Consider the following 24389-nt stretch of genomic DNA (forward strand, 5'->3'; position numbering starts at 1 on the left):
TTGTAAGTTAGTTTTTGTATCACTGATCTGGGAGATGTCTTGTTTCATATTCTGCACATATAGATCCAATTTTGCTAACACCATTTGTTGAACAGACTATCCTTTCTCCAGAGAATGATTTTACTTAATTTGTCAAGCATTAGTTGGTTATGGATGCTTGGATTAATTTCTGGGGTTTCTCTTTTGTTCCATTAGTCTACATGTTTATTTTTGTACCATCACCAGGGACAAAAATTGTATATCGATTATAACGACCTATAGTATTTCTTTAAAATTTTGGTATTGTGATAAGTCTAACTTTATTTTTTTGTTTAAGATTGCCTTAGCCATTCAGATCTCTTGTGTTTTCATATAATTTAAAAATAGATTTTTCCCTATATCTCAGATGGTATTATGATTGGGATTGTAAAATCCATAAATTGCTTTTGCAGTATGAATGTTTTGATAATATTAATTTTACCAATTCTTTAACAGAAGTTTTTCCTTCTGCATGTGTGTTTTGTTCTATGCTTTGAAATTTTTTATGGTAAACATATTTTACTTCCTTATTTAGATTTATTCTAAGGGAGTTAAACTTTTATAATATTGTGAATGAAACTGATCTTTCCAGTTCTTTTTTAGTCATGCCATTGTTTATGTATGCAAATGATAATCATTTTTGCTTGTTCATTTTATAACCTGTGACTTTGCCAATCCTCTTATGAGTTCTAGTAGACTCAGTGGACTGCTTCAGTCCCCATGTAGAGGATGCTGTAATTTTAAAAAGGGGTAAATGACAGTGAGAATACATGTGTCAAAACATGTGGGGTTATGTTGTTATCAACTTTTACCAAGATACACCAACAGTCACTCTTTTGGATGGTCTGCAGACCCTTCTCACTTTTGGGATCTAATACATTTTGATACCCACTTCCTTTCAAATGACTGGGTTCCCAGACGCTATTGGCCTGTATTTTACTGAAATCAGATTTTAAAAAAATAGCTTTTGAATTCTTCAATTATGTCAAAGGAAGTTTTTCTTAAAAATAACTGCTTTGGGAGCAGACTGGATGGCCTAGTGGCTGGATCATCACCTTCCATGTGCCAGCTACCATGCAGGGACCGGTTTGTGTCCCTGCTGCTCTGCTTCCAATCCAGCTTCCTGCCGACAGCCTGGCAGGGCAGTGGAGGATGGCCTGAATCCTTGGGACCCTTCATCCGCATGGGAGACCTGGGAAAAGCTCACGGCTTCATATCAGTTCAGCTGCAGTCACTATGGCCGCTTGGGCAGTGGGCCAACAGAGGATCTTTCCCTCTCTCTCCTCTCTGTGGACCTGCTTTTCCAAAAAAAAAAAAAATTAAAATAGTAAAATAATTGTTTATTTGTGTACTGCAGTAAATGCTGCTGGATTCAACCAGTCTCCCCGTTATCTGTATTTTTTCCTTTGCATGGGGGAATGATGAGACATGAGTTTACAGCATTCTTTCACATTATCTTATTTAAATCCCTCATGTCACAAACGAGAAAACTTAAACAAGTCTGAAGTGATCTTCCTCTGATTGCCTGCAAGTCGGGTGCAAGGCTGAGACAGTGCAGCTCTTCTCATGCAAACATGCTGCTTTTCTTTTGACTATTTACTTCATTTTACACACAAAGTATTCACTCTTCAAAGAACTCTGGAAAATTAACCTCTGCAAATTGTGCATGAACCTATTTGAGTGAATGAAAGATATAATTTATATATTCAGCTACCTCAATTGGCAATAGTAATGTAATCTGGACAATCTCTATATTAATAACAAGGTTTGTAATCTCATCTGCAAGAAATGCAAGTAAGTTCATCTTTTTTTTTAAGATTTATTTATTTTTATTGGAAAGGCAGATATACAGAGAGGAGAAGGAAAGAGAGGAAGATCTTCTGTCCAATGGTTCACTCCCCAAGCGGCTGCAATGGCTGGAGCTGATCCAATCTGAAGGCAGGAGCCAGGAGCTCTTCTAGGTCTCCCACACATGTGCTGGGTCCCAAGGCCTTGGGTCGTCCTCAACTGCTTTTCCAGGACAAAAGCAGGGTGCTGGATGGGAAGCAGGGCCCCCAGGATTAAAACCGGCGACCACATGGGATCCCCATGTATGCAAGGCGAGGACTTTAACCACTACGCTATCACACCGGGTCCAAAAAAGATAGTCTTACTGGATCATTTCATCAGATCTTCCCAGCAGATATTGGCATTCACAGTTTGCATACACAACCACGAGACCTCTGAAATCCTAAATGCGTCACACAGCTAGGAAATTTTTAAATGAAAACTTGCATATGAAGCTGCTGGCTGATTCTGTGCCCAGCTTTGGTCACTCATGTCATCTATGTAAATATAACTAATATTGTTTTTAGAGTATCCTCGAACTGAATCTGAATGGGAAAACAGCTTTGCTCTGAAGATGTTCCTTTTCCAGTTTGTCAATTTAAACAGTTCTATCTTCTATATTGCTTTCTTTTTGGGGAGGTAAGTTAACTTTATATGCATTATTTCTGTGCACACAGTGTCAACAGTCTCATTGCCCTTTAACTAAGAGAGCTGACATTATTATCTTCTGCCTTGGAAGACAGTCTTCACATGGATTCTGGCAGCAAATCAGTTATTGCTGGCAAAGATAACCCATTTACTGTATTTAAGTTTAACTATACAGCAATCCTGAAGGACTTTGTTAATGAAGAAAGTATTTGACGTGTAGCCTGGGTTGCATACACAACCATGAGACCTCTGCTGGAAAATAGATCCTAATTTCCATTGCTCTGTTCCTTTACACTCCATACAATGTAATGGAAAGTTACAGGGGCTGGGAACATTTGAACCCAAACTATTCAGCAAATTACTGTAATATTCATTAATTTGGTTGGCAAGACAGTAAAATGTGAAAATGGAAAAAAAAAAAGTCATTTGGTTGTTTTGAACTTTCTCAGCCCACTGGTATTGAGTTGATATGTCTTTTCTTTTTTCTTTTTAAGTCAAATACTTTGATGTTGGCTAAGCATAGCAAAAGTGAACTCTGGACAAACTGCCCCAATGAACATTTATGTCTACCCACACATGCACTCTTTGTGATGTGCTAGTACATGCTCTTCATTCATCTCCACTTAACTATTAACTACAATGTCTCTTCTCAGATTTGTAGGCCACCCAGGAAAATATAATAAACTTTTTAACCGGTGGAGACTGGAGGAAGTAAGTAACTTTATGAGAATTTGTGAGAGGTTGGGTATGGATATGGACCACTGACTATGGGAAGAAAGGGCCTGGGCGGAGAAACAGAAACTCAGGGAAGTCTAAAAAAAGACACATTATTTTAGAGAACAGATCACTTGGCTTCAGGAAAAAAAGCAATTATGTATTTTCAAACCAAAGGATAAGCTGAAAGTTAAAACCCCATCACTTTTTATTCTATCTTATATATTTCTTCTCGTCAGAAGCCCTAGAAATTGAACAAAAGTAATTCTGCTCATCTCAAAAGTTAGTACCATCTGCAGCATGGGTTTTCGCATTTTTAAGCATTTTAGATTTCCTTTTAGGTAGGGAAATTTTAGTCCAAACCACGTCTTGCCTGATTCTTAACCTCTGACTGGCGCTCCTATTTATTATTGATTGACATACAAAGGTATAACGTGTAAACCTTTTCTTAAAAGATTTAGTGACAGGTTACAATGTAAGCATGATGTAGCTTTGTTTTATTAAAGATTTTATTAGGAAATAGGTTTACAGAGAGGAGAGACAGAGAAAAAGGCTTGTTCACTTCCCAAGTAGCTGCAATGGCCAGAGCTGAGCCAATCCGAAGGCCGGAGTCTCTTCTGCGTCTTCCATGCTGGTGCAGGGTCCCAAGGCTCTGGGTCATCCTCTCTACTGCTTTCCCAGGCCACAAGCAGACAGCAGGATGGGAGGTGGAGCAGCCAGAATACAAACTGGCATCCATATGGGATCCCAGCATGCACAAGGGGAGGATTTAGCCACTGAGCCATCGCACTGGGCCCAGCATAATGTAGCTTTTTATTGACATTGAATAGTCATCATCTAGAAATCTATTCCCTAGTCAATATACATCTAGTTTCCTCTCAGATTTTGCCAATAGAAATACTTAAATTTTTATTAGCATAATGATAAAAAATTTATTTCTTTTTAATTTATTTGACTAAAATTAAATGAATGTTTTATATGGCTTTTGCACATTTTTACATTGCGATGTACATATGCTTCTTTTTTAATCCATTTTATTTATCTGGTTTCCTGTTAATTTGGTACTAATGAAATTAGACCCTAATATTTCAAAATTGCAGCCTTTTCAAATTTTCTTCTGTGTCACTTAAAATTATTTTTAATTTTTAAAATATATTTGAGAGCAGAATGGCATAAGAGACTTAGAAAGATCCAGAGAGAGAGACTGAGTGAGAAAAAGAACAGAAGATGGAGAAAAACAGAGCTCCCAAACTATTGCTTTATTCCCCAAATGTTTGTGTGGCAAGTGCAAGTCAGGAGCCAGCACTTCTGCCCAGATCTCCCCTGTGAGTGAGTGAAACACAGAGCTTTGAAACATCATCTGCTACCTTCCCAGGTGAGCATTAGCAGGAAGCTGAAATCTGAAGCAGAGCTGAGACTAGAGCATGGATACTCCACAATGGGTTGCAAGAGTTCCAATGAACAGTTGTATCATTAAGGCCACACATCTCCCCAGTTATTCTGTGTGCCTAATTTTGCTTTAATCTATTTTTATGAGACTGCATAGAACTTACTAATCAGGCCCAATGTGGTAGCCTAGTGGTTAAAGTCATTCCCTTGCATGTGCTGTGAACACAAGTGAAGGCTGGCTTATGTCCTAATGGCCACACTTCCCATCTAGCTCCCTGCTTGCAGCCTAGAAAAGCAGCCAAGGGCAGCCCAAATCCTTGGGACCCTGCACCCATGTGGAAGCTCTTGGCTTCTGGCTTCAGATCTGTTCAGCTCCGGCTGTTGTGGCCACTTGGGGAGTAATGCAGTGAACAGAAGATCTTCCTCTCTGTCTCTCCTATCTGTGTATCTGACTTTCCAATAAAAATAAATAAATCTTAGGAAGAAAAACTTCCGGCGCCCAGCGCAATACCATAGTGGTTAAAGTTCTTGCCTTGCACACACTAGAATCCCATATGGGTGCTGGTTCTAATTCCAGAGGCCCCTCTTCCCATCCAGCTCCCTGGTTGTGGCCTGGGAAGGCAGTCAAGGATGGCCCAAAGCCTCAGGATCCTGCACCCACGTGGGAGACCCAGAAGAGATTCTGGCTCCTGGGTTCAGATTGGCTCAGCACCAGCCATTGCGGCCATTTGGGGAGTGAACCATCGGAGGGAAGATCTTCCTCTCTGTCTCTCCTCCTCTCTGTATATCTGCCTTTCCAATAAAAATAAATAAATCTTAAAAAAAAAAAAAACTTCCTAATTTAAGTATCACTCTTTTCATTGGATTTTGAGATTTGTGTCATGCCAAAATATTTTTTAATACTGATATGCTGGGCCCGGTGCAGTGTCTCAGTGGTTAAGGTCCTTGCCTTGCACGCCCAGGATCCCATATGGGCGCCGGTTCTAATCCCAGCAGCCCCACTTCCCATCCTGCTCCCTGCCTGTGGCCTGGAAAAGCAGTGGAGGACAGCCCAAAGCCTTGGGACCCTGACCCGCGTGGGAGACCCGGAAGAGGCTCCTGGCTTCGGATTGGCTCAGCTCCAGCCATTGCGCTCACTTGTGGAGTGAATCATTGGACGGCAGATCTTCCTCTCTGTCTCTCCTCTCTGTATATCCGCGTTTCCAATAAAAATAAAATAAATCTTTTTTTTTTTTTAAAGATTTATTTTTATTATTTTTTCATTGGAAAGGCGGATATACAGAGAGGAGAGACAGAGAGGAAGATCTTCCATCCGATGATTCACTCCCCAAGTGAGCGCAATGGGCCGATACTATGCCGATCCAAAGCCAGGAGCCTCCTCCGGGTCTCCCACGCGGGTGCAGGTTCCCAAAGCTTTGGGCCGTCCTTGACTGCTTTCCCGGGCCACAGGCAGGGAGCTGGAAGGGAAGCGGGGCTGCCGGGATTAGAACCAGCGCCCATATGGGATCCCAGGCGTGCAAGGCGAGGACCTTTAACCACTTGCGCCACCGCGCCGGGCCCAAAATAAAATAAATCTTAAAAAAAAATACTGATATGCTGATCATTAAGCGTTTATGGAGTAAACATTTTCCTAATTAGAAACGATGTATCTTATGTTTTTTTTTTTTTTTTTTTTTTTGTTCCCTTTTCTTTCCATCACTTTATTTTCTTTTTTAATTGGCAAGGCAGATTTACAGACAGGACAGACAGAAATATCTTCCATCTGCTGGTTCAAATGGCCGCAACAACCAGAATTAAACCAAGCCAAAGTCAATGTCTAGGAGCTTCCTCCAGGTTTCTCATGCGGGTACAGGGTCCCAAGACCTTGGACCATCATCAACTGCTTTCCTATGGCTCTAGCAGGGAACTGGATGGGAAGTGGAGCATCCAGGACACAAACCAGCTGCTTCACTTCCCATTCCACTTCCTGCTTGTGACCAGAGAATACAGTAGAGGGTGGCCCAAACCCTTGGGACCCTGGACCCACACAGGAGACCTGGAAGAAACTCCCAGTTTCTGACTTCAGATCAGCTTAGCTCTGGTTCACTACTTTGGTAGTGAAAATCTTCCCCTCCATTTTTCTGCTTTGTAAACTTATCTTTTCAATAAAATAAATAATTCTTTAAAGATAAATATTTATTGACATCATCCCATATGTCTACATAGCATTACAAACTATATAAATGGAGTCCATTTCTCTTCTTTGATTATGATTATTACCAGTTTATTAATTTGAAAAAAAAAATGAGCTATAGAGAAAAAGAGAGTCAGTGAGAGAGAGAGAGAGATTCTGCTTCACTCCACAGATTTCCACAATGGTCAGTTGGAACTAAGTCCAAAGCCAGGAACCAGGAACCAAGAACTTTTTCCTGATATCCCACGTGTGTGTAAGGACCAAAGAACGTAGGCCATCTTTCACTGCTTTCCCAGGCACACTAACAGGGAGGGGGATCAGAATTGAAGCAGCTTGGACTCTAACCAATCCCATTTGGGTGCTGGTACTGCTGGTGAAATTTTAACCTATGATGCCATGACACTGGCTCCTGATTATGTTAACAGTTTTGGTGATATGACATAATCATGAAATACACATATTTTTCTTCTGTTGTTATAGTCTAAATTATAGTATTTCCCCTGCCCAGATGCATGAAATCAGTAAATGTAGATCTCAGTCTCTGATTTTGTAAAGTGGTAATAAGAATTTATCTCAATGGTAATGTAATAAAGCAGGTAAAATGTGCTACAATTTTGTTTAGGATGTTTATAAACTGTACTGCCCTGGTGTGTCTCATTATATTGCTGTACTGTGTCTTTCATAAATATTTTATGTTAATTCAATATTTTAATGTGTTAAATTAATACTTGATATTTTAATTACAATTAGCATCTTACTACATACTGATATGTCCCAGCAATATTTACTAAACTCTTCCATATATTCAGTAAATTTAATCCTCACCATTCTGTTTTACATAGGTTGAAATAAAAGCATAGGAAAGTGGTGTAACTCTTCTAACATCACATAAATGTACTCACAAATTAAGAAATGTCATTCAAATTTAAGCAATATAGTTTTAGAATATGTGCTCTGAACAGTAAAGATTGTTGATAGACACAAGAGAGGACTCAGTGGAAACGTATTTTGCTAAAAGTTGATGATGATGGTGGTGGCAATGATTATTATTGATTTGCTAGGACTGCTTATGACAAGCTAAGACAACACATGTAAAAGCCCCTAACTTTGACTTGTCCCTGATAAGGGTTTTTGGGTGGTGTAGTGCAAACGCATGCCTCTGACTTCTGCGTAGTCACTGATGTTCTTTTACACACTCTAAGCATAAATATTTTATGCCAGATGAGTGTTTTAGAGCAATGAATTAGTAGTTTTAGCTCAACGTCATCATTATTTGACTGTCATAGAATTTCACAATCAGATTCCTTTTTCCTTCCTATAAATCACAAATTCATCAAGGCTCAGTTTCCAAAAAAGTGTGTTTTCTAGCCTCACTTTTGCCTATCCTTTGTGGAGAGTGATCCAATCATAAGTCATCAATCATGTGAGCTTCTGCTTGTCTTTTTCTGTGTGTGTAATTGCTGTACGCTGGTGCTAAATCCATATTTCAAGGCACAAAACACATTTGATAAAAAGAATTCATCTTTAGAATGGTAAAGAAAGTAATAGTTTAGGAGGCAAGAGATGAGGGATTTTATCCTTATGGCACCCACTAACTGCAGAGCTTTAGTCTGCAGCTGTTACCTATGATCTGCTCCCACAGCTTAGTAATCATTTTACATCAGAGAGCCTACTGGACCCATTTATTGGATATGCATAGCCGAATTCAGGGGTCCCTAAATTCATCCCATGATAAAGGGAAGAATTTAAACCATTTAGCACAAGGCAAATCTACCTTCTGGCTCAGATTAGAGAATGTTAAATTATTGATTCAGAACAAAAACAACAGGCTCTTTTTGTCCCAGTAATTTGCTCCTTTTTGAAGTCCCACGACTACTAATTTGATATAAATAGAAACTGCTGATCAAAGCTACAGAAAATATCATCTTTGTGAGCAGGAAGTTAATCCTTCTCTAAAGAATCAGACCCACTTATCCACCCAAAGATCTTCTCTGGCATGACATTCGGATCAGTTTTCATTGAATTGATATTTTGTTTACCAACAAAAGCAGAACAGTAGGAATAATAGCAACTATTTATGTAAATATTAGTCACTCATATTTATTGTATCACTCTGAGATGAGGATGGATATTTGGTGCAGTGGTTAAGAATGCACTTAGAACGTCCATACCCATATCATAGTACTTGGGTTTGAATCTCAGTTCTGTGTCCAATTCCAATTTTCCATTCATGTGCACTCTGGGAGACAGCAGTTGACAGTTGAAGTTGTTAAGTCCCTGCTCCCCAAGTAGGAGACCATATCGGGTGCTGGATTCCCACCCTGATCTGGCCCATTCCAGCTGCTGCAGGCATTTGAGAGTGAAGCAGTCAGTGGAAAACTGGTCTCTTTCTGTATTCATAACCCTCCCTTTTTTTTTCTCCCCCTTTCAAATAAAAATAAAGTTGACAACATTTAAAAAGTTATTTAGAAGTATATGTAACATAGGATAGTTTTATTTAAATAAAATTTAAAAATCCATATGTTATAAAATGATCTGTTGATAACTTTTAAAATAATACATGTTTTGCACAAATGTTGTAAAGATCCCCTCATTTATAAAGATTGGTCCCACACTAAGAGGTAGAGTTTAGCACTTCCCATTCCATCTTGAAAGTAGGCTAAACTTGCTGGTGCAGTTCTAAAGAATAGAAGGAGGTACAAAATGAGTAACTTTTAAAGGGAACTATATGGACAAAGCTAACTTGAGCAATGGATAAATGTGAACATCAGCAGTGATGTCGTGTTGCTATAACACAGCCCTGATACTTGTGATGAAATTGGCCTTCATTTCTGTAGTTGTGAGCCAAGAATTCATAATCCCAGTTCCAACATGATAAAATCATCAGACAAACTCTGATTAGGGGATCCCATAGGTTATCAATCCAGTAACTCTTAAAACTACAATTTATAAAAGCTATACCTACTAAAGTAGTCAGGGGAGAAATGAAAAATAAATGTAGTGTGGTAGATATGCTAATTTGTTCTGGAGCATAAAGGGAACAAAAGATGGAATGAGAATAGATTCTAGTGTAGTTCACCGTAACCTACTAATGCTAATTTCCCAACTTTAACATCGGGATATATAAGAAGTGATGGAGATAACTGGGTAAGAAATATTTGTAAACTGTAACAATTTTGCAGGTTTTATAAATCTAAAATTGAAAATAAAATGATTATTTAAAATAATATAAACAGTATGCTGCAGAATAGTTTTACCTGATCATTAATGGGTAAAATTTTGAAGTAGTAAGCAAATGTTTAAAAAATTTGAAATAGCAAGTAAAAATTAGGGCCTTTTGGTGCAAAATATTTTAAAATCCACACATAATGTTTTTGCAGTTCACATTTTCCACACATCCTTTTGGAGCTGCTTCAGGTAGTCTTGAAAACATTCCTTAAGTGTTAACACACCTAACACAGAGCTTCGCAAAGAGTGTTCATCGACGGCTTGTTGTTACTGGTTTAATATTGACCAATATTCCACAGCAGATACTAAACATTTTTCAATCATCTGTCTTCATAATGCTGTTTACCCCCCTGCTTTTAATTGTCATGCATGTGACAGTGTGACTTGGCTTTAGAATTCACTGTATAATTTAAAGTTGGAATATGTGAGCCAGCTAGGAAGAGTAAGATCACTGCCATATTTTTATCATTCTTTTCTAGTGTCATCCTAGTGGCTGTTTGATAGACCTTTGCCTGCAGATGGGTGTGATTATGTTTTTGAAACAAATATGGAACAACTTCATGGAACTTGGATACCCGTGAGCATGTTATTTTTAACTTGCCATATATAGAGATATAAAGAAGAAACAAGTAGCATGAATAGTGTGCCAGCATTTGTGTGTGATCATGGGTTATATAAGGATTCATTTCTGGTTCTGCTCCTCAGTGTGTTTGTGACGACGTGAACGTTAATGAACTTTTTGAGTCTTAGTTTTACATATTTTAGAAAGGAGTAATGGTAAGTACATGTCAATAAAAAGTAAGAATCAAAGAGAACAAGGGATGTGACATTATTTGTTAAATGCATTCATACCAGTTATTATTAAATTTATAAACTATTTTTTCATTTGAGAGCTCCCACCCACCAATTTACTCCTCAAATGCCCATGATGGATGGGGCTAGACCTGGCTGAAGCCAAGAGCCAAGAACTCAATCAAAGATTCCCATGTGAATGGCAGGAACTCAATGACTTCAGCCGTAACTGCTGCCTCCCAAGGAGCACAACCATAGGAAACGGGAGTCCAAAGCAGTGTCAGATCTCAAATGCAGGCATTGCAGTATGAAATGTGGGTGTCTCTACAGGTGTCTTAACTATTATACCAAATATATACCCCCTTTAAAAAATGTTATTGACAATGTAAGTCCTAAAGAATATGAAGAATTTTATGGTTTCTTTTGGCTCCCATTAGAATATGATTATTGCTAGAAAATAAAAGGAACAACTGTCTATGCCAAAATAATAAAACAAAGATAAAATCACGGATGGGAGGTTTTGTACTTTGTGTAGAGTATGAGAGAAAAGACAGAAATCATTAGAACGGAATTCATAGTGATACCATCAAATAATAATGTTCTGTTTTTGTCCTTTTGTACAATGTTTACCTTGAAATGATGATGGAGATACAGAATGTCTGTGTTTTCATGTAAGAAAATATATTTTATTTCAAAATCCTGAGTATTTGAAACAATGTATTAATAACACTTGTGGGCCTAATTATCAAAGTTTACAAATGAATCCATTTTGAGTAATTTATTAACTATGGAAAAATTGGTTAGTTGATTGAGGACATGTACAGCTTAGGCTTCGTAATCAAATACAAGTGCTTTGTTTTTTTCATTGTTGGCCTATAACTTTTATCAGAGCAGTCCTGCACAGAGATATATGGTTTGAAAAACTGATGACAATTTTGAAAGTTCCCATAGTGTTTTGTTAAATTCCAGCAGTCTTCAGGGCACAGACTACAAAATCACCCAGATCTGGCTGGTTCAAATTCCTTTTCTGTCCCTTGCCAATTTTTGCTAAAAATGCATTTGACCTCTCAGACTTTTTTTTCATTTTTAAAATAGAGGATTTATGAAAATGAGGTGAGCTGACTTAATGGTTTTTAAACCTTCACTACAAATAACACAGCATTTGAGAAAAAGAGATTTTTATGCAGATCCTCAATATTCAAAACAGCTTATGGCAAATCTCTTGTAAATGAAGAGAGAATAGACAGCAGAGGATTGGGAAGCTCTGTCCTTTTGATCCCTGACTCATCTCTCTGAGACAGTGTTTAGGAGACATTATTTGAGAGTACACAAGGAAATTAAAGATTAAACATTAAGCACTGGATCTGCAAGCTGTGAATATTTCACAAGAACCATCAAGGTGGTTTAGTAGCTATTATAGTATTAACAATGGTTCTTTATGTTATGTTCTTTATGTCCATAGATTGCTCTCAATAAATTTCCTTCATCGCCTTATCTAAATGATCGGCATGAAACATGTTTATCAGCTTCTTAGAGCTCCAGGATGAGACGTTCTGTTGGTGTTTTCCCAAACTCTGGGTAAAGGTCTTGCTGGAAAATTTTAGTTGGAGAGTTGCTAGAGCAATGGTTTTCAAGCTTTCCATTAGTCTCTATCCTCATGTGAAACTTCAAGCAGAACCAAGACACCTAAGAGAAACAAGCTGTCCTGCTCACCTCCAACCTATTTCATGCTCATCTGGTTCCCCATTGTAAGAAATCTCTGTGGAATGTGCGTAGGAGTCCAGTTGGACATTTTGTTACAGTTGTGATTGCTTTCCAAACTGATACAGAAACTCCAGGTCTATGAGTCAAACTGAGAGTTGCATAATAATTCCTGAGAGAGTTACCTTATCCTATTGAAAATTTTCTTCAGCTTTTAATAATTCACTATCTGAATGTCCATGATCTAAGTATTTCAGAATATTTCTAAATCACATAATTTCAAGATAATTTCTAGTTGAAGAAGGCACTATTATTCCATTTTCAGGTCTAAAAATGGATTCATTGACACAATGTTTCATTGAAAGTCCATCTTTTATTCAGAAGTAGAGGTACATACTGCAATGTGCCTTAACTTCATGATACACATACCTCCATCATACAGCTCCTCTAAGTATATGTGTGTGCAGGCCTGGCACAGTAGCCTAGTGACTAAAAGACCTCACCTTGCATGCGCTGAGATCCCATATGAACGCCGGTTCTAACTCCGGCAGCTCCACTTCCCATCCAGCTCCCTGCTTGTGGCCTGAGAAAGCAGTAGGGGACAGCCCAATTCCTTGGGACTCTGCACCCGCATAGGAGATCCGGCAGAAGCTCCTGGCTCTTGGTTTCAGATCAGCTCAGCTGTGATCATTGTGCCCACTTGGGGAGTGAATTATCGGATGGAAGATCTTCCTCTCTGTCTCTCCTCTTCTCTGTATATCTGACTTTCTAATAAAAATAAATAAAATCTTAAAAAAGTGTATACGCATGTTTACCTGTATACCTATTGATGTTATATTTTACATAAATTTGCCATATGTCAGAGAGAACATATTTGTCCTTTAGGGATTAGCTTATTTCTTTAAGCATAATGGCCTCTAGAGTCAAAATAAATTACTTAAAAATTTAAAAATATTTTTAAATTTTCTGAAAGTTTTTTTTAAGTGAGACTTTTTAAAGTAGTTTTAAAATGTTAAGATTTTCAAGCATCTCCAATTATCAGTCATGCACAGTGTCGCCCAAAGATGATTGTGTTTCTCATGTTTTAATACTCAGCCTTGGTAACCAGATGCTTAAATAAAAACTGGTGGTCTGCTCTATGATGTAGGTTAATTCAGAACTGGTGGTCACGCCTGAAAATCAAGCGGGGAATACAAGACACTTCTATCCCTCAGTGGGAAAATGACTGGAATCTGCAGCCCATGAACATCCATGGCCTGATGGATGAGTATTTAGAAATGGGTAAGGACAAAAAATCTCTGTGCAGCTATTTGGCCTCCTTGATACTGCATTTCTACTTCACCTAGGCTTCGTTTCAGAAGAGAAATCCATATCCTTGGTTTCCAACCCCACATATTCTAAAGCAGGTGTACAATTTTATCTCTGTGCTAGAGGTGTGAAGCAGTGCTGTTGAAAGAAGCACACACTGGATGCTTTGACAGCCTCACATTTAACAGAAGTGAATGCTTTACCCACTGTGGAGCACCTAGCTTTTGAGAAGATATGTTAAAGAAAAACATAAAGTTCAACTCCATTCTTTGTTAAGAAACGTATCATTTACACCCACGTAGCCAAAATTATTTTTCCACAATAAACTTGTGTAACCCCAATCTGTGTTAGTATCATCGAGAATTTTAATTCTGTTAAGAATATGGTAATTCCCACTGTGTTGCTATCACTAGGTATGAATTTTTCTGATCCTCAATTTTCTTACTATAGAAAGACAGGACAAGGTTACTGAAGATCCCTTGGGCTCCCTCTAGAACCAACCATTTTCATTTCAAAACCTGTTACCTTATATGCATTTTCTACTCTTTCCTCCTTTTTTTCCTTTTCTTCTTTATCTTTCTCATCTCTTGTCCTTCTCTCTCTGATTTCCTCCTTCTACCCCGTCGTCTTGCCTTTTGCCACTCTTCTCCATTTTTGTCCTTCCTCTTTTGCCATCCTTCACTATAGAGAGGTGAAGACCATACAGAATTTAAATATGTCCACAACTGAATCTGTGGGCAGGTTTTAATATTTTTCTAGTTGGCTGTTACTGAGAAAACCTCTTTCACACATAGTCATGTAGTTATGAGTGCTAAATCTCCTTCATTTGTAAAATAAGACAAACATGTTCATTTAAAGCGATGTTGAAACCATTATGCATGGTTTTTGTATAATGCACCTGATTTGTCCACTTGACACCCAATACGTGATACTGTATTAACTTTCTAATGCTCTTGTTTGACAGTTTTACAGTTTGGTTTTACCACCATCTTTGTTGCTGCTTTTCCCCTGGCACCTCTTTTGGCTTTGTTAAATAATATCATTGAAATCAGACTGGATGCATACAAATTTGTCACCCAGTGGCGGAGGCCTTTACCAGCTCGAGCAACTGACATTGGTAAGAACCAGGAAGTAAATGGCTTATTGCTTTGACAAGTATAAGACATATCTGAGTTCTCTCCCAAAGTTCAGAATTGGGTTACTCATCTCTGATGCATGCTAAAGGTCATGAGGTAAGAGCCTTCCTTTATTGTAGGGTGTCCACTCTTCTGCCATGTAAGGACATAGCGCTTGTCCCTTTTGTGCTTTTATACCTTCTGCTAGGTGAGGATGTGGTGTTTGTCTGCTCAAAAGGGCGTTAAGAGCAGAGCGCAATCTTGGAAAGTGGGAATCAGGCTCTCACCAGGTACAGAACCTGCTGGTACCTTGATCTGGGATTTCCAATGTCTAGAACAGTGAGAAAAAATCATGTTCTTTATTAAGCTATCTAGTTACCTACTCTTAAAAAAGAGTTTCAGGTTTGTGGAAAACAGTAAGAGGGCACTACAGGGAGGGAGATAAGAGTAGGAGAGAAAGGGAAGGGAAGGATCCCCTATGCTTCTAAAAGTGTACTCATGTTATATAAATTTTTAGAATAATGAAAATTGTTTTTGCTGTTTTACACTTGACAATATGACTTACAAGTTGCTAATGTTACAAATAATATTCAAATCTATAAAATTGTAAGGTGACTAATTGGAACCTATTATTTTTCTAAAATATTTTTATTCTGTAGACATCGAAAAGTGAAGTTAAAGATGAGTTTATTATGGTGCAGATTTTTTTTTTAAATTCATGAACTATTTGAAGACTTCCTGTGTGCATGGACTTCAAACTTTTTCATAACTTTTAGCTTTATGTTTCATGAACTTTTTAAAAAAAATTATTTTTCATGATGTTTACAAAGATGACCATGGTGAGATCAAAGATTTGTTTCCAAGTTTTCCCCCCTCTTCCTTTTGTATCTGGGATAAGGTGGGAAGTTAGGGGAGAAGCTGCACCCAGCCGCCCCATCATCCCAACACACAGGGATGGGAAATGGACACTTGATGCCATTCCAGGTTACTGAGATGAAACATGCTCCGAGGGATCCACTTGAGAGGTTTCAATAGTTCTGAAATGTTGTTGATCTTGCCGATCCAAGATCCATTTGCTGACACAGTCCACTCCAGTGTAGCTATTCTCCCACCTATTTGCTGTCAACACTTGGCTGGGGTAGTTGACCAATTTGTTCGGCTCTCCTCCCTCTGCAGATGTCCTTGCAGGCTCCAATGCACTGCCATTTCTTCGATGTGTAGCTGGGGATGCCATCCACTACTCCATCATAACTACCTAGGTGGCCCAGCTCTGACACATGCACTCCATAGTCAGACCACAGATCCTACAATCCTCATCATGGTTCAAGTTCTGAGTCCAGCAGTTCATTTAGGCAAGCCCAGACCTGACTCTTGCCAGTACAGGGTCCAATTCATTCCATCAAGAATGTCTGCCTAAACACACACTGATAGTTGTAATTGCTGTGTCAGATCTATCTCCTACCCCATTTTACTGAAACCATGCTGTAAGATGTATGTAAAATGCTGTGGCTCAGCCCAATCCTGCCCACCACATACACCGCCCTCACATTCACCAGGAGAGCTGTAGTCTCTCTAATGGGCTTGCACCCTTTGCCTACCTGACCCCAACTCTCATGTGTGCTGGTGGATACTTTGGCCCACTCTGGCGTGACCCCCTCACCTTGGCATTTGCCAACAGGTGTTGTAAACTGACCTAGCCAAGCCTGGCCCCAGTTCCAGCTCATTCTGGTGGGCACCACTACCCAACCCAGCCAGTCCACAGCACTAATCCTAATTTGGACTGGCTGGTGTTGTTGCCTGACTTGGCCTGTCCTGCATCCTGTCCTGACCCTCAGATCTTCCAGTGGGTGTTACGAATTGGTCCAGCCTGGCCTGCCCCTAGTCCTGACTCACACTTATGCTGTTGGTACTGAAATCTGTCCCGATCTGGGCTGCTCCCAGACTTAGTTTTTGAACTCACCTGAAGAGACTACGTCCTGAAAAAGGAGTTCCCTAAACTCATCTACAGGTCATCTTCCAGTGGCAGATCTCACCCACTGATGGGTCTTTGGCCCAGTCTGACTTAGTCTACCTCCTGTACTGGCAGGAACAGTGGCCTTGCCTAACTGGCCCACATCCATTCGAGTTCTTACTGTTGGTTGTAATAACCTAGCCACCCTTGGTCTAAGCCCAGATACAGCTTTTGCATGGTTTAGTGAGTCCCAAGACCATACCCAACCTGTCCTATAACCACCCTGGCTCTCATGAGTACCAGGAGGTGCTGAAGTCTAGCCCTGTCAGGCACACCCCAGATCCAGTCCACATCCAGGCTGAGGGATATTGTTTTCATGTCTAAGCCAAATTGCTACCCAGTTGCAGCTCACAACTCACCAGTGGAAACCCCAACCCAGTCAGGGCATTCCCTTAGCTCCCCAATCATGCCTATTCCCAGCCACATATTTTATAAGTGCTAGTGGTTGTTCTGACCCAGCTCAGAATAGCCCATCTCCTGTCTTGGCCTTTGCTGTTGGATGTTGCAGCCTAAGCTGTCTTGGTCCACCCCTAGTCCCAACAATCATTGACAGCTGCTGCAGTCTGTCCATGCCCAGTCTGCTCCCATCCCTGGCTCATGCAAACCAGTAGGTGTGATAGCCTAGCCTAAGATGACCAGAACTTCAGCATGGCTTCAGCATGTGTCAGAGAGCTAAAGTTGATCTATCTTTGTCCAGTATACCCACCTCCAGAACCAACCTACACACTTGCCAACAAATGGAGCTACGTGGTTTGGTCTGACCAACACCCAAGTCTGAATCACCTGCTTACCAGTGGGAGAAATGACCCACCAAGGGAGTTTCCCAAGTTCCTCCACCAGCCCACTCCCAGACCTATATCTCACACATGTCAGCAGGTACTAGTCCTTTACCCGTCATAGTCTGACCCCTCCGACCTGGCCTTTGTATGAGCTGGTGGCAGTTGTGGCTTGGCCAACCCCACACACCTTATTCTTGGGTGCTCCGGTGAGTGTTGCAGAATGGACCTGCCCAGCCTGTTCCCAATCCCAGTATCCAAGAATGTCAAACAGTTCTGTGATCGTGCCTAACTCAGTCTGTCACCACCTCCAGCTCTTAAGTAAGCCAACAGAAAATTCAGTTCCACAGGGGTGGGCCCACATATCCCACACAGAATGTGTCCCCAGACCTGGTTCTCAGGTGCTGGTTAATGTCATGACCCATGCTGCAATTACCCAACCCTTGTTCTGACTTTCACTGGGGGCATGTGATCTAGCCCTGCTAAGCAGGTCCCCAGCCCTAGCTTTAGTGAGTACTGGTGGGTGGTGGTCAGCTGTGATCCATGCTAACTAGCCCAGCTGAGATTTCCCACATGAGCTGGTACATCTGGGTGACCAATAAAAATCCTGTGGCTTGCACCCTCCAAATGGCTCAGTCTGCAAGTACGGTGGCTTTCACAGCAGCCTTTCCTTCCACATATCTCCTTAGCTCTCTCCATGATCAATCCATAGACCATGCACTTGGGGAGATCCCCAGGCTTGTTCTGCCTCCCCACGCCCCTGCTGGCACACAGGACCACACCCCCAGGCACAATGGCTGCTCCTCAAGAAGCACAGGCCTGGGTCTTTTGCACTCTGTGGGCAGCCATCCCATATGGTGGCTGCTGGCCCTGCAGTGTTAACGGATTTAAATGTACCCTCATGTTTTGTCATGGTAGGACAAAAATGAAGACAGTATGGTCTGATCCTAACACCTCATCCTAACACATGAGTGAGGACTGCCAATCATCACAAAACCTAGGTTTTAGTTAGCAAAGTAATGAAATCAACACTCTTACTTGAGGAGCGATTCATTCAGCCATGCTGTTTCATTATTTAAAATGAAGCTTATATTTACACTTGCATGCGTGATATGTGCAGCTTGTCAGAAATCTGGAAATGTGATTCTCTGATAAACTTTGACTGTGATAAACAACCCTGAGATCATGTTTATATGTTTTTTCGTATAATTATCTCCTCAGGATAGATTCCTAGAATGCAACATCTTTTCAAAGAACAGGTATATTTAAATTTTCAAACCATAATTTTCCCCATGCCCTCCAGAAAGGAGCCAAGGTACCCTCCTATCTTTAGTACATGAACATTAATTCCCTGTTTGCTCAGGAACATTATCTGTAGTACAAGTTTCCCTTTACATGGATATTTTTCTATTCTTGATGATCCATACAGAATAAATGTGTATTTTTTATATTATTGGCATTTTTGTAACTACAAAATTAAATATATTCTTATTTTGCTACTAGATGCTACTAGTATATTTTGATAATTAAATTTGATTTAGTAATCTCTCTGTCCAGACTGGGGATATTAACCTTTAATATAGTTATACATTACAAACTTATAAAAAAAACCCCTGCATTTAAAGTATTCACTTGATCATGAAGTTGTAAATGTTATATGTAATCAAATTAATACTTTTCCTTTATAGTCATCATTTGCAACATCTCTAGGAAGGCCCTTTGAAGCATATGATTCTGTAAAAAATTAGTTTGCATTAATGTTTAAATGTCTGTTATTCAGTTTCAGTTTGTGATTTGCTGGCATTCTTTGTTTTATTTACATTTCTTATTCTGGAATTTGCTACTAATTATTGAAAGCCATCACCACTTTTTTTAATAGACTGTTTTCCAAAAATTGTTAATAAAATTAGTTTTCTCACTTGTGACAGTGATATGACGAGTAAAATCAAAATCTTATTCTATTACACTAACAATCTTTTATGAAAAACAGTTTTATGTTTTACTATTTCTCCTCAAAAAGCAAACATCTACTTCTTTCTTATTTGTTTATGTTTTAATTGCAACTCACTGCAGACAACTATTAAGATTTTTAAAGCTCAACCGCTGGGTCAATACTGCTGTTCAATTCCCTTTAACACTTTTGAATATTTTCCCAGGATTATTTTTTTAGTTACTGTTTTAAACTAAGTTGTAATCTGACTGGAAACATCGATTCTGACTACAATAAAAGAATGTTAATTCTATATATAACTTCAAAAGCTTTTGCAAGTATCCAACCTGCTTATGTCAGGTTGACCCCCTGGAAAGTAGAAAATGTCAACTAGGAGTTATTCACAGAGCCTAACATAAACTTAGGCTTCCTGTTTCCTTTTGGTATTTCAAACAGACATGTAATAGAGAATAAGAAGAGAGTCATAATGAGTATATGTATTTCAGAGTGCACATAACCATGTAGAACTACATGATTTTTGTTTATTATATTTAGTGCCTTTCCATGTCCTGTTTTTCTGGCTTTGCAATATCTTTTTCTTTTAATATTTATTTTTATTGGAAAGTCAAATACACAGATAGGAGGAGAGACCGAGAGGAAGATCTTCTGTCTATTGATTCTCTCCCCAAGTGACCGCAGCGGCTGGAGCTGCATGGAGCCGAAGCCAGAAGTCCGGTGCCTCTTCCAGGTCTCCCACATGGGTGCAGGGTCCCAAGATTTTGAGCTGTCCTTGACTGCTTTCCCAGGCCACAAGCAGGGAGCTGGATGGGAATCAGGGCAACTGGGATTAGAACCGGCATCCATGTGGGATCCTGGTGCGTGCAAGGCGAGGACTTTAGCCACTAGGCTTTGCAATATCTTGAACATTTGTGCCAAATCTCATCATCACAAACATGAAACAGATATTAATGATATTTTAATTTAAAAATCTTAGTAAATGAGATAGGCTTTCCCTTGGTGGAGAAAGTATTTGCAATAATATTTGGCATGAGATGCTATATTTTACTATACTAAACTGTAGACACAGTGTGACTCCAGCTTAAGTAAAATCTTTCCAAAATCTGATTGGAGAGCTTTTTTTCTTTTTCGGTTTTATTCATTGTATTTAACCTTTCTCCCACCAGGTATCTGGCTTGGAATCCTTGAAGGAATTGGTATACTGGCTGTGATCACCAATGCATTTGTGATTGCCATTACATCTGATTACATCCCACGTTTTGTCTATGAATACAAATATGGCCCCTGTGCAAATCATGGAGTACGGAATGAAAAGTAAGGCTGACATTTGAGCATTTTCCTGCTGTATTGTCTTTGTCATTAAAATGGGAACATACTGGGAAGTTTTGTTCTGTGACTATTAAGGGTAATATTTCTGATCACTGCATTTACACTGTTTCTCAGATGAAATCAGGTGAGGTTAAAATAGAACAGTGGTTTTTGTTTTTAATTCTAAATCACTTTAGATGTTATCTTTTTATGTTGAATGCATCACTAGTACAAAAATTCTTAAAAGCATGATAAGGCTTTCAGAAGTTGAATTCCAGAACTGGACGTGATCTTAGAAATCATTTATTGCAATTCTGTGTGGAGATGGAAAATTAAAAGCACACTGCTTAATCAAATTGTTGAAGAGAACGAAGGTAGTAAGTGGAGAGAAGCGAAATATGAAGGAACTGTCAGCTCTAAGATCACAGATTTTCAAGGGAGTTTACAGCTAGATATTTTAAAGTTACAGAAAGATTAGCCCCAAACCTGCCTTTATTGCATTATGTTAAAATTTAAATGCAGTCATTAAAACATGGATTTTCAACTTCTATGCTACTTTAAATCAGTCTATTCTACTCTTTGAAAGAAGGGCGTGTCTTGTTCATTACAAAGTGTTTAGCAGCATGCCTCTAGTCTGTCCAGTACATATCATTAGCAACATTCCTTTCCTCTGAGATGCTTCAATCAAACATGTCTCCAAACATTGTCCTGCGGATAATATTAACAGGTGCAGGTGATGGGTCACCCCGTTTCTCAGATGTTCAAGAGGGAGGACGCAAAGGAGGGCTGGGAGAATCTGCCTCTCCTCCTTCCTCAGGGAAAGCTTAGGATAGCAGCTGATCAGAAATGTGTCGCATCACAAGGAGCCCTAATAGAGGATGAAATTAACACTGAACTCTGCTGGCTAATGTTTGCTCAGATCACGGAAATAGGCTTCTGAACACAGACACCTCAATTTAATAAGTCATAGGTATTGTTTAATTTTACGTTAACTGTATGTCTTAGGCGACGGTTCTCTGCCTTTGTCTAGCAGGCACATCATTGATTATGACCTAGTTGGCTCATGACAAAATGCTATGATTAATAAGTTGCATTGACAATAACATAAATGAGCTGTGAACACTATGCAACCATAAGGTTTAACTTTTTTTCTCGATATTCAAAATGGCCTAGTACATTTTTAAAATTATTTTTAAATATCACTTTATGACACAGTTTCATAGGCTCTGGGATTCCCCAGGCCCTTCCCAAGCCCTCCCCCAATATTGAATTCCTCCATATTGTTACAGTAGTACAGTTCATAATCAGTCATGATTCCTTCATTGCGGCCATGGATCATGCAGAGTCCAGCATCTTATTGTCCAAATAAATTCAACAGTTTCATTGGGAGACCATCCTTGGTCTGAAAGTGGAGCTAACAGAATATCATCCCTTTCAATGAGATGTCACTACACAACAGGAAGAAACGTAGAAATTAACAACATCATGAAGTTAATTAACATGGTATTGAGTGACCGATACTTAAGACAATATAAGTTCTTAACCATATCCTGTAACTAATTCCTTAGTAAATACACAACTGGCTGCTGTAAACCTTTTTTTTTTCTCCTAAGCTAACATGGTTTTGAGTGGCACAGAAACAGTGAAAGGATCAACATGAACATCCATTATATATAACAGCTGAGTACAAACTTAACATCCAAGTTTCTGTGCAGTCACTCTTGTTTAGCATTAACAGTCATAAATTGATAGTTTTTTTGGGGAGAATCTTAAGCCACAATTTAAACTTTGCAGTATATAGTGATTAGGCACGGCTTTACAAAACTTTGCATTTTAACAATTGAAGAATAGAAAAGTTCTAGGCAGGTAAGCAGGGAAATCCCCGACAACCTAGTGAGTGAGAAAGAATTTAACTCTACGTCCTGCCTAGTAAAGTCCAGGAGAAGCAAATAGGGAGCCTCCCCAGTAAGTACAGGCTGAGAGATTTATAGGCTAGTTGTCAAAATGGAATGGCCTAGTAAATTTTAAGAGCTTTAATATATATGCTAGTCCTCCCTCTTGACTCTAAGCTTTATTTGCTAATATCTTCACTGCCACCTAGTGGCAGGTAAAATTGGTTTAGGCTGATCCTAATTAAATTTCAGAATTTGCCTTTCTTGTAGATAGAACCTGAGTGCTCTGTATTCAGATTAGGACGGAAGACTGTTGTCGTTCAAAAAAATATAGAGGACTTAGGTGATTTTTTTGACACCATGTGTTTGTAGGAGCACCCAGTTTAGTTTTTTTAAAGGTATGTTTAGGAGCTAGCTTGGAGTTGCTTCATTCAGATTGCAAATTTTTCAGAGCAAGGTGGCAGGATATTAGGGTAAGTAAAGTATATGGCAAGACAGAAGTTGAAATTATGTAGTGTAGCAGAGATAGGGAAGTATTAATTATTAACTCGGTAGACTCTTCATCCTCCTGTGAATAAGACTTTTCAATCTCATGTGGCACAATGAGACGTGTGTGCAAAGCAATTCTACATACCGAAGGAAGATGCCGCGTGACCCTGTGTGATTGTTAAGGGCTTACTGTGAGCATACGTCTAACTTGAGCCAGTGATTGCCATGCACGGCAATAATTCACAATTGAGTTTTCAGCAACCATTCTTTGACATAATGCACAAATTAGCCTGTCATGAGGAAAATGATTCATGTTATTTGTTGCTATTAATGAAGTTCATAGTTTAAACTGAAACAGAATTTTAAATCAATTTTATGCATAATTTGATCTTCAGTGCTTTTCATCACTCCAATTTTTTTACTGATTAAAATGTGATACAAATAATTGTTATTTTCTCATATGCTACTGTATAAACAAGTCAGGATTTGGAAGATCTGCACAATTCAGAGAACTATTACACATAGACTTGAGACATGATATCAATGAAAATTACAGAGTTATGTGAAGTGCTATTAAAATCTCCCTTCTTTTTCCTAGTACTCATCTATACGATGTCAGATTTTCTGCTTAGTCTCCAACCAAAACAACATATTGCAACAGATTTACTATAGAAGTAGCAATGAGACTTAGCTATCTGCCTTTTAAACAGACTTGATAGGAATTTGCAAACATAGAAAACAGCGTCATTCTCATAATATTTTTGTCTTTCAGAAAATATAGTTGTTTTATTTGAAACATGACATCTATATCAATTTATAGTAGAGTTGATGTCCATTTTAAAATGAACTGATAAGTAAAACATTTCAGAATTGCCAGGGATGCCAACAGAGGAACACGAGAATCAATGATTTTCAGTTTATCCAAGTGCATTTCCTTCCTCAAAACTTTTCATTTATCTAGCTTTCAGCACATTTTAAATGAGTGTAAAATGATGCTTTTTTTTGGTTACTGTTGGAGCGATGATCCAGTATTGCTTATCTAGAAGAGCCAG

General features: G+C 39.0%; 1 protein-coding gene across 2 annotated transcripts in view; it reads left to right on the forward strand.

Annotated features, from left to right (window-relative positions):
- The window catches only part of ANO3 (anoctamin 3), a 314467-nt gene that overhangs the window by 284794 nt on the left and 5284 nt on the right, over window positions 1–24389 (forward strand). For both annotated transcript variants that reach the window (XM_040980289.1, XM_040980290.1), the window contains 6 exons: window positions 2373–2484; window positions 3147–3204; window positions 10477–10574; window positions 13638–13771; window positions 14763–14915; window positions 20815–20962. In XM_040980289.1, the coding sequence (XP_040836223.1) occupies window positions 2373–2484; window positions 3147–3204; window positions 10477–10574; window positions 13638–13771; window positions 14763–14915; window positions 20815–20962 (703 nt within the window). The remainder of the gene's footprint in view (window positions 1–2372; window positions 2485–3146; window positions 3205–10476; window positions 10575–13637; window positions 13772–14762; window positions 14916–20814; window positions 20963–24389) is intronic.

Source organism: Ochotona curzoniae, unplaced genomic scaffold (assembly GCF_017591425.1).
Source record: "Ochotona curzoniae isolate NIBS_2020 unplaced genomic scaffold, NIBS_Ocur_1.0 contig_3432, whole genome shotgun sequence".
Lineage (NCBI taxonomy): Eukaryota > Metazoa > Chordata > Mammalia > Lagomorpha > Ochotonidae > Ochotona > Ochotona curzoniae.